Genomic DNA, 10606 nt, shown 5'->3' with positions numbered 1-10606 from the left:
TATTCCTATTGCTGATTTCATTGATAGACGAATTCTGCGTGTCATTTGGTCGTCCGCGGATCACATGTAAGACGCATCCCTTAAAGGGAAGATACTCTCGACCTATCCGCAGGATCTTCAACATTAATCAATATCCATCCATCATACGCCCTCAGTTCTTGTGTTCTAGAGGTCAGACCCGTCATCTGTTCTTTGAACTTTCTTATCCAGACCATATCTAGGATTTCGGATAAATGCCACTTTGGCGGACGTTCAGACATGCTATTTTTTTTCAAGGCCCCACATGAACCACTCAAGATTCATGCCATGGGCTTATGAGCTGCCGCATGTGAAATGCCTCAGGCAACTTTCATCAAGAATGGTGTGTTCAAGCAGCACATTGTGAAATCATGGACTAAGTAGGCTTAATAGATTCGTCTTGTCGTTTAGCCTCCACTTATGTAATGAGTTTTGTAAATAGCTACGTTTAATAGTATCTAAATATTTGATGTGATGGGTGCTAAAAATAAGCAGGAAACTAAACTAGGTCTCAGTTTTTTTTCCTCACTCCTTTTCGTCCCGGGGATGATGATGGAATTCAGAGATAAAATCGATTTGTTCACAAATACACTCTGTTTTGGATGAAATCTATTTGTAACGAAACACAGTAGTTTTATTTTTATTGCCTGTGTTTTTTTATGCTGCAGCGCTGCAGAAAAAATGTACTGCTGCTACTTGTTTGATTGGCTGTAGAGCCGTCCGCAAACAGCTGCAACAAGGAGAAGCGATGCTATCGGCCTATCTCACGAGTCACGTCCTGCCGACAGTTGGCCGATTGCAACCGTCTGAAGCTCAGAAGCTTGGCTTTCAGCGTCAGCCCAGCAGAGACCACTGTCACGACCTGCCGCGTCTGCGTGCCTGCTGTCTGCGGTCGTGGCTGCTCTAGATTGTTCTTCATCAGTGTAGTTTAAAAAAAAAAAGATTGTTCTTCGGTGCTAGTACATTGTGTAAAAAGAAGATTCCCCATCACATCAAACTTGTGGTATATGCATGAAGTACTGAATGTAGACGAAATCAAAATTAATTGCATAGTTTTGTTGTACTTTGCGAGATGAATCTTTTGAGCCTAATTAGTCAATATTTGAATAATAATTCACAAATACAAACGAAACGCTACAGTGTTGCTATAGTAATTTGAGCACCTCAAAATTAGGCAACTAAATAAGACCTGATAAACGATATGTCTCCGTAAAGCTGCAAAAGTAGCCCTGCAGGTAAACAACGGCGTAATTGCCGTACCTTTCAGTTTCAAGATGACGGGCGCGACACAAAGTCAAAGGAAAGACTGCAGAATCTTACAGTCATGAATTTCTGAACTGCAGTTCCAATTCTTGCCAAGCTATTGGCCATTGGCCTACTAAGGTCTGGTTTGGTTCCATTTGCTTAATTTTAAGCAAATTAGGAGTATTAAACGTAGACTATTTACAAAATCCATTATATAAGTGGAGGCTAAACGGCGAGACGAATCTATTAAGCCTAATTAGTTCATGATTTGACAATGTGTTGCTACAGTAAACATTTGCTAATGATGGATTAATTAGGCTTAATAGGCTCGTCTCGCTGTTTAGCCTCCACTTATGTAATGGGTTTTGTAAATAGCCTACGTTTAATACTCCTAATTAGTATCTAAACATTGATATGACACTTGCTTAAAAATAAGCAAAAGGAACCAGGGCATGCCCAAAGTTAGAGCGAGAAATTTTAGAACCCATTTGATTTGGTACCAAATCAATACTTTCCACCTTTTGAGTTTCAAGAAATTTCTAGTAACTTACCTTAACTATAAACATTGGCACGCTAATTTTTGTAATGAACCAATTGATAGCTAAAATTTCTAGGCATGCCATGATTTTGGTTGGGCAAAAATTGGAACCCAACCAATCAGGACTTACACAAGAACAAGCATGGACATGCAAAAAATCTCATCAATTAGGATCACTTTAAACAGGATTTCAGACTTGTACACAGTTTTCTTCAACAAGATTAGAGTGTGTATACACAAGCCACTGCATTACAAGGTGAAGATGGTCCTTTTTGGATTCAGCCTGAGAGAGACAAACTTGCAAAGGGTACAGAGCTTCGTAATCCAGCACTACATCCACATGCCTACAGGCTACAGCTCCTCAATAAGAACCTTGGATTGCTGCTTGCTCTTTTTATCCGCCTTACAATTCCCAGTGTCCAACTCCTCAAGAGATGCTTTCTGTACTTCGACGATCCGAGCTAAAGGTGGCCAGGCCTCGCCTGGCTGCTCATGGACCCAACAAGTCATGAAGAATAGCTTCCTAGCTGCACCACGAAGCTTCGAAGAGCTCTGGGTGCTCTGTGTCTTGCCCACTTTCTCTGCCTTGAGCATTCTCTTACCAGCCTCAATGAGTTGATGGAAGTCACTTAGTGCGCATACAAGTGCATTGTGTCCCAAGGAGAGAATGGTGATGATATCTTCCACAAGCCCGATAGCAAGCCTGAACCCGCCGGTGTGCCTGTAAGCAGGTGAGCATGTCTCCTCTATGCAGGCTGTGAGTGCTTCGGGTACTGTCTCAGGTTTAGCATCCTCTCCCATGACTTTAGACATAGACAGGGCAACAGTTGAAGCCCCCAAAGGATCAGAATGCCAATCACCATTGTAGAGCCGAAGCGTGAAGCAGTAACTGTACAGAATGTCAACCAAGTGAACGGCAAGCAGAGGCGATGGCTCTGCCCTTGTTAGCTGTTTCAGCGATGGGAGAGGAGATTCTGGTCCTTCTGGGATTTCATTGATGCTAGGCTCTTGGTCAGTCATTGGATCTGATGTAGCAGTGCCTTTTGTGTTCACTTGTCTGATAAGCTGGATTCCATCAGGGCTAAGGGGTATCGATCTAGCAGACGGCGTTTTCCACCATGGTGTCCATGGTTCGATCATCTTGCTGAGTTCACCTGAGGCCAGAGCTTGACGAAATCGTTTGATTTCATCATCAGAGAGGTCTTCAAGCTTTATCTCTTCCCCTGTATGGTAGAAACAACAGAGAAATACAAGCCCAATGAGCGACCAACTAAAATCTTGACGTGCATAGCAATATTTACTGGTTCTAACAAACTTACAGTCTAAAATGATTAGGGAATAAATATCACCCAAAATGTGGAAGGACGAATGAGTAAAATGAAGATAACATGGATACTGCTAGTATGCTATATGCCTATACTGCATTTCTAGGAACATAAATCATGAAAAAAATTGGACAGAAGGAAACATCAGAAAATTGGAGTTGCCACCAATCATCAGCATTTGATGGCCTAGTTAGTTATCTAGGAAAATCCAACAGGTTAATGCTGAATTCTCAACTAAAGTTCACAAAGGAATTGCAATTAAGAATGAGGTAAGATTGTTTAAAGAACATCAACACTTTCATACATACTAAAGAACATATTATACTACTGCAGAAACCTACTGTGTTGTCACATTTAGAACGGCATGAAAAGTGAACATAACATACCAGACATAACTTTTTGAATAAGTTCCTCCGACAACATCGGCTCTGCATGACAAAAAAAAGTTTAGCATGCCAATAGGATTTATCCATAATTACCCAAAGGAAAAAAAAAATCAGAACAGACAAGTGATCATAACTCTACTAGCTATAACCAGGAAAATACCATAATGCATGTGCATGGAGAAACAAGTAGTTTTATCCTCCTAAGCAATTATTTTAATAGAAAAAACTGCAATTGTGAACCTCTAGCTTTTATTTACAAAAAAGGAAGATAGAACAACGGCATAGGCCCAAATCGCCAAACATACCATCTTCACCATCCGACTCCATCTCTTCTTCCAAGTGGAGCCGCTTGAGGATATCTAGCATCTTTTTCTTTGATTCATCTTCAGGTTGCATCTGCTTAAGCTCATCCATAACATTCTCGCGCATGAAGGATTCAGTGCATTGAAGGCTATGCCCCTATTAAACAAGAATCAAGAAAATTATTAGAAGTTATATAACAAAAAGAAGGCTCCGCAGTGCAAAATCAGCTGCAATCACTGAAAACACTGATATTCCTTCGCATCTGCGAGCATAGAAAAGAAGGTACACAAACTTGACAGCTTCAATGAATATAAAAGAATGTCTTGGTCTCCTCAGTTTGAATAGTATATAATCACAACACAAGCAGTTGCATAAGTCAGAAGCTTGTTTTGTGCATGAATGAACAAATAGTTTCTTTCAGAAACTGATTGGTAATCTCAAACAGACAAATTGATCCACTCAGGCCTGCAATTAGACCTTCTTTGATGAACTCTACAACATATTGTTACTTGAGATGTTAACTGATCCAAAGTGTGTGTACTTGAGATTCACTAAAAGGGAACATTCAAATTGGAAACTATGATGTATAAACTTCTTTTAACACTTTTGGATTGCTCTTTTAGTCCTTTAATTTAGTAAATGGATATTGTTAAATTCCAGCACAGCAAAGCAATGTTTCAGCTTCTAGCCTTCTACCGTGATTTTCATTAACCAATGGAATGAGAAAAACTCGATATCCTAGTAAGCAACGTAAATGCACTAGTATTTCATTGTGGCCATTGGAAAGTACAGCATCAAATAGATACGCCAAAGCTAACAATTCCCATGTGGTTAATGTGAATCACAAGAATATTGTAGTGTATGTTATTTACATTTACACCTTTGCACGGGAATCAGGGCCTGTATTTATTGTCTATAAGCTTCCAGAACCACTGCGGCAATTCGACAAACACATTGTGGGCGTCTGCAGAAGGCAACCCAGGCATGGGAACAACAAGAGCGTGGAATCATCGAAGGCTATTATAAAAGCCCTAAGTCGTTGAGGATGCGACCCATAGCACACGAGAACCGAGAGAAGGCCGCACCTTGTAGCACGGGAGCGAGCAGTACCGGGAGTTGCAGCGGGGGCAGGTGTACTGCGCGAACTGCTTCTGGCACCTGCAAGCAAGCGGCACACACAGAGGCACGCATCAGCACGAGCAGGCAGGTAGCATCAGCCGCCAGGACCCGATGCTTCGCGGCAGCAGGAAAGGAAAGAAGAAACCGCATGGGGGAGGCGAGGCTTACACGCGGCAGATGACCCTGGTCTCGGCGAAGGAGGCGGCGGAGGACGAGGACCCGGCGGCCGCGGGGTCGGAGACCACGACGTCCCTCTGCATCGCTGCGCCCGCACGCGAGGGTCCCTGCTCCGCTGCTCTTGCGCTTCTCACTCCTCGGTGGCGGGCTGGCGGCGTTCGCTTTCGCTCTCGACGGCAATATGCAGCGGCGGGCGCCGGGGCGGGGAGCTTTCTCGATGCTCGGCGAAGCGGGGCAGTGCGCTGGGCCCATTTTGGAGATGACCGAACAGTACCATCCACCTAGTAAGTTACTTGGGCTTAGAATTTGAAGGTTAATGGGCTGACCCGAAGGAAGAAGCTGGCTGTAAATTTTGAAGCGGCCCAGTGGTCCACTGTTGTTGTGGACTTGGGGAAATGAAGCCGTACGCTAGTGCACCAGTGCGTACATCACCATGGTCCGGACACTGGTCGAGCCACCTGCCGTGCCGGTCACCAGGCCTGCCGGTCACTGCAGAGGCTAAGATTAGTTGAGAGCTTGAGATGAGTGCACCGACAGGCGATAGTCCGGCACGCCGCACGGATGAGCGGGAGAAGACGTGGAACGGAATACCCAATACGTGACGTACAGCGGCGCGTAAAGGAGCCATCGCCTACGCTACGGACGCTTAGCTGGTTCAACAGTGTCAGCATCTCTAGTTCTCTTGGCTGGTGGCTGGTGAGCTTTGCTCGGAGGTTCTCTCTCTTTCCAAACTTTTTGCAGCAGGAACTCCGCAGAATTCCAATGGCGTGCGTTTATTTGACAAACCATTCTAACCTGCCTTCAGTTTCGAAATCCACGATGCCGCACGTGCCTTCAGTTTTTTTTTGACTCGCTCTCACGTGATCTGATGTCACTGTTGTCTCATCACGGGTGGAAAATTGGTTTTTTTAGTTCTAAGACACGTAGCTCTTGAAAATCTAATCGGAACTAATCATTCGGAACTAAAAGTGCCCATCTTTAGTTCCATGTATTTCACCCGGGACTAAAAGTGCCCACCTTTAGTTTCGTGTATTTCGCCCGGGACTAAAGACCTTTTTAGTCCGGTTGGTAACACCAACCGGGACTAAAAATTCAAAAAAAATAATAAAAAAAGTGGGGCCGCTCGTGCCCCACCGCCGCACTCCTACCGCAGGCCGCGCGGCCATGGTTGCCATCGCCCCCTAGCAGCGGGAGGCGGTCCCGCCGCCACGTGCCCCGCTCTCACCCCGCCACCCGCGCCAGCCTCGCGCCGGAGGCCTACCCGCGGCTTGCCCGCCTGGAAGAAAGGGAGAGGAGGAGGAGAGAAGATAAGGGAGAAAGGAAGAGAAGAAAATAAGGTGGAGAAAGAGTGGGGCTACGTGAAAAGCGGTCTATTAGTCTCGGTTGGAACCACCAATCGAACTAAAGGTCCCTCTTTAGTCCCGGTTGGAATTATGTTAATTCCAACCGGGATTAAAGAGGGTCTTTAGTCCCGTTTGGTGTTTTCAACCTCAAGTAAATGTCTTATCAGATTCTTTTATCCCACTAGCTGTTACAATCGGGATTAAATGACTCGTTTAGTCCCGTTGATACTACCAATCGGGATTAAAGAGTCCGGAGGTGGCCATCGATGGTGGGAATTTGACGTGGGACTAAAGATCCTTTAATCTCGTGTCCCAAATAAAGACTAAAAACGCGGGATGGAGGTCTCTTTTCCACGTGTGCATTCTGAGCCATGTGTTCAGGGAGACTTTCATCAGACTCCCGCAGTCGGTGACCGTGCGGTGCGGAGGTGGGGCCAGGGATCCCGGGCGATTAGACGGGCCACCCGACCCCACCCCAGGAGAAGCAAAGCACAGGCACGCGCGCGCGCCAACGACCGCGAGTCCGCGACACGTCACGGGATCGTCCCGCTTCGCCCCGCATCCATCAAACCGGGAAACCCAGCCTCGCCCGTGCCGCGCCGCAGACCCCGCAAGAATTTAACGAGACTGGCGCCACGCCTCGCGGGCGCGGCGGTGGGGGTGAGCGATGCCGGGGGCGGAGCAGGCGGGGATGAGACGGCCGACGGAGTCCGAGCGCCGGCGCATGTACCGCGACCTGGCGCTGTCGCTGCGGTGCGGCCTCCGCGACGCGGCCGCGGGGTTCTCCTTCCTGCGCCTGCGCGGCCTCCGCGGGCTCCTCCGCGCCCTCCACTCCGCCGACGCCGACCTCGGACTCTTCCGCGACTCCCAGGCCATCCGCGACCTCCAAGGTTCACATCACATCACGCACATCTCTGTCGTTCGTCACGGCTACTCCTCTCGTCTCTCGGCTCTGTCTCTTCCCTCCCCTCGCTTCTTCTTCCTTACCAAATCAATCATGCCTGATGCGAACGGAACTGGGCTCTTCTACTACTATGTGCAGTGGTCCCGGTGCTGTTCGAGCACAGCCTGCGCAAGGCGACCGGCGACGCGGTGGTGACGGTGGCGCAGGTGCTGGGCATGGAGCCCGCCGCCGCCAGGCTCAGGAACCCCGCCACGGACTCCGAGGTCGTGCTCGCGCTCAGGGTGCTCCAGGGCTGCTGCCTCCTCTGCCCGGGCTGCGCCGCCGCGGCGCACCGCTACAATGCCGTCAAGGTACGGCCTCGCCGCGATCGGCGCAGCTCTGCCAGCATTTCGCTTCCGTCCTGGCCTCCTGGGAGATTTTGCATGATTGTCGTAGTTCAGACATTGCATTGTCCAATGTACATCAGATCCGCCCTTCCTTTACCGTTAGTTGGGAAATTCTTGTCACATATTTGTCGCAGGAACGTTCTCAGTACATCAAGTACTGGCGTTTCAGTTGGGGAGTTGGAGATGCCTGAACTGTGGGAGAAGTTCTTTTTTTGAAATAAAAGTGGGAGTAGTTCTGCGTAGCTAGCATCAGCCATGGAAAAGTGGGTCCAACACATCAGGTCCATGTCCTGGCATCTGCTTTTGCTCAGGGTCTGGGTGAATGTTTCATGTTAGTACGGTTCCTACTTCCTAGTGCTGGTGACCACAAGGATCCTAGCAAAGTGCCTCAGGCAGAAGACGTTCAGTTCAAGCTTACTGAGTTATGGTTCCTTGCACGAGAGGCGAGAGACCATTTGGGGTGGGGGATTAGTTCTTGTGCCACTATGAAGAGAAGTCATGTTGTTGGCTTGTTGCCATAACCAGGAGGTGCAACGCTAGAACTGGTTTTGGATTCCTTGAACACCAGAGTTATGCGAATGTGGTTGTTGGCTTTATTAGTGCTCTTTCTATCTGAATACTGCATCGATTGCGCTTATTATGGTCAGGTGGTTCTGAATATACTGATGACTCGGGGTATCCTTGAGCAAAGAGGATGTTTGGACACTCTTTTAGCATTGCTGGTGGATTGTTCAGAAAATCAGATGGTAGGGAAACCTTTTCTTATCTTCTTTCTTCAGTTTTATTGAAACACTTGCCTAGGCAAGGTCTCGAAAGAAAAGCTTATTTCTGCAACTTGAGTGCTGAATTTTTATGTCTGCATCGCTCCTTTGATCTCTTACTGATCTCTGTGTAGGATTTCAAGGAACAATTTGGGCTAAATAAAATTGCTGATATTGTAAAAGATCCAAACAGGGATGACCATGTAAGGTCTGTCCATACTCCAAGCCCAGACACATTCCAGTCTTTATCACCATATAAAATGCTTGACTCATATTTTTTTTCTTTTTTCAGGTTAAAATGTTCAGAGTTTCTGCTTCTTTACTCTGGAAATTGTGGTGCAACTTTCAAGTCTAATATACAAGAAGATCTGAAAAAACTCTTTGGAGAAAAATGCGCATCATTTATCTGTTCAACGAACCTTTTCAGCTCAACTTTAGATTCACAAGTGAGGCAATGTGAGCTGAGCTTTCTTGCAGAGCAGGTGTTGGATTACATGCAGCCATACTAAACTGGACTATCAGAATGCTATGCCTCCACATATATGCAGTGCAGCCATAAACAGGACCATCAGCATGCTATTGCCTCCACATATATGTAGTTGAGCCATACTAAAGACCATCAGCATGCTACTGCCTCCACATTCAGTGATCAAAAACAGAATTCCAGACTTCCAGTAGTCGAAAATCTATATTTCCTAGTATTAATTTGGTTAATTTTTAGTTGTGTTACTGTAGCACCTAAATTCTGAGGTTTCATATTGGTTTAAAACCATTGTACAGTGTAAAAGGGAAAAAACATCAAGTCAACAAATTTATACTGCTCATGTGCACAGTGCCACATATCAGTTTATTTCTTTTCTTCCATGTCTCACACCAAAATATTAATCTTTATAGTGGACAGTTGATAGCCACCTTGAATTCTCACTAGTTCGTTATCAATGTATGATCCTATAATCAACTGGTCTATTACATTGTACGGAGAGAGTGCCAATCAGTTTCAAATACTAAATATATCTTTTCCCAGCTTGTATTCATAAAAAAAAATGAAATGTCTCTGTTTCCTCAATTTCTCGTGTGTATTTGCATTTGATTCCAAGCTTCGCTATTTCAACCAGAAAAAAGATCAACGTTTTGTCCCTTCAACTTAGAATATGAGATCAAGGATTAATCTTCACAGTTAGGTGTATCACTGAAGGGGAGGAATGACCCACAATGTTTAATTAGTTCCTTATCAAGTAGGATTTTACTGAATAAATCTAATGCAGTCATGAATATGAGGCAAACAATATACCGACAAATGTTTTTCCTTCCTAAACAACTGGAACAATATACTCTGGAACCTGTGCAGTTCTGAATCCTGGCAAGATTTTGATGAGCAAGTCCGCACAACTATGTAGATCAAATTGGATGCAAGAGTGCCTTACAGAATACAAGTTTCGCTACATATTCTGATACTGGATTCACATTATTTTAAAAATGTGTACAGACAGTTTTGATGATGGTAAATTTTGCTTTGACATGCACACAGATGTACAACCTCTGGTACAGTCTAACCGAAGTCTCACAATTCATTGAATTGAAATATTACCAGTATGTTCACGACAGGTTTGGTTGCTAGCCACATCTTAAGCGCCCGCACCTAGATCTGACTATGGGCCACCCGACCCAACCCACCTGAAAAAAAACCCAACCCAACCCATTCAATATGTTGGGTGGGTGCGGGCCGATATTTATGACCCGATCTAAAACACGGGTCGAGCATGGGCCAAAATTTTTGAAAAAAAAACTCGAAAAATCCAACCCAATCCGAAAATTGCACATAAAAACATGGGTTTGACCTGACCCAACCTGAACCTGACCCGACCAACCATATGATGGGTTGGGTGCGGGCCAAAAAATCTGACCCGATGATCGGTATAGGTTGGGCACGGGCCAAATCTTTTTATCCGAAACCTGAAAGAACTCGACCCGACCTGACAAATGAAGCACACCAAAGGTTCTTAGACATGTGTTTGGTTCAACAACACAGCTCTGACTTACCAACTTTTTTTTTGCACCTTTTCCATGTGCTACTAATTTTCATGCCAAACTCCCCACAAGT

The 10606-nt window shown here is 45.6% G+C and overlaps 3 protein-coding genes across 3 annotated transcripts in view; 1 reads left to right on the top strand and 2 right to left on the bottom strand.

Annotated features, from left to right (window-relative positions):
• Window positions 1-1950: 1950 nt before the first annotated feature.
• LOC101778122 (zinc finger HIT domain-containing protein 2) lies at window positions 1951-5345 on the bottom strand. The gene is made up of 5 exons (XM_004983838.3): window positions 5103-5345; window positions 4901-4973; window positions 3818-3971; window positions 3513-3554; window positions 1951-3024 (listed from the first exon to the last, which is right to left on the bottom strand). The coding sequence occupies exons 1-5, from the start codon at window positions 5192-5194 to the stop codon at window positions 2153-2155; spliced, it is 1233 nt and encodes a 410-aa protein (XP_004983895.1). The 5' UTR covers window positions 5195-5345; the 3' UTR covers window positions 1951-2152.
• Window positions 5346-7018: 1673 nt separating this feature from the next.
• On the top strand, window positions 7019-9363 carry LOC101778518. The gene is made up of 5 exons (XM_004983840.2): window positions 7019-7344; window positions 7497-7708; window positions 8392-8490; window positions 8640-8713; window positions 8798-9363. Exons 1-5 carry the CDS (start codon window positions 7122-7124, stop codon window positions 9012-9014), a joined length of 825 nt encoding a protein of 274 aa, XP_004983897.1. The 5' UTR covers window positions 7019-7121; the 3' UTR covers window positions 9015-9363.
• Window positions 9364-9815: 452 nt separating this feature from the next.
• The window catches only part of LOC105915176 (5-oxoprolinase), a 6459-nt gene continuing 5668 nt past the window's right edge, over window positions 9816-10606 (bottom strand). Inside the window, 1 exon segment of the mRNA XM_014805823.2 lies at window positions 9816-9862. Coding sequence (XP_014661309.1) covers window positions 9816-9862 — 47 coding nt within the window.

The sequence above is a fragment of the Setaria italica genome, chromosome IX, assembly GCF_000263155.2.
Source record: "Setaria italica strain Yugu1 chromosome IX, Setaria_italica_v2.0, whole genome shotgun sequence".
Taxonomy (NCBI): Eukaryota; Viridiplantae; Streptophyta; class Magnoliopsida; order Poales; family Poaceae; genus Setaria; species Setaria italica.
Note: the sequence above shows the minus strand (reverse complement) of the source record. Positions and strands in the feature narration are given on the sequence as shown.

Bases quoted from the DNA above. Each gene is read 5' to 3' on its own strand.
- LOC101778122 (XM_004983838.3), bottom strand. From the start codon at position 5,194: ATGCAGAGGGACGTCGTGGTCTCCGACCCCGCGGCCGCCGGGTCCTCG. The intron at 3,972-4,900 runs GTGCGGCCTTCT...CTTGTTTAATAG, and splicing joins GCTCGCTCCCGTGCTACAAG to GGGCATAGCCTTCAATGCAC. The intron at 3,555-3,817 runs GTATGTTTGGCG...TTTGTCATGCAG, and splicing joins GGAGTCGGATGGTGAAGATG to AGCCGATGTTGTCGGAGGAA.
- LOC101778518 (XM_004983840.2), top strand. From the start codon at position 7,122: ATGCCGGGGGCGGAGCAGGCGGGGATGAGACGGCCGACGGAGTCCGAG. The intron at 7,709-8,391 runs GTACGGCCTCGC...TATTATGGTCAG, and splicing joins ACCGCTACAATGCCGTCAAG to GTGGTTCTGAATATACTGAT. The intron at 8,491-8,639 runs GTAGGGAAACCT...ATCTCTGTGTAG, and splicing joins ATTGTTCAGAAAATCAGATG to GATTTCAAGGAACAATTTGG.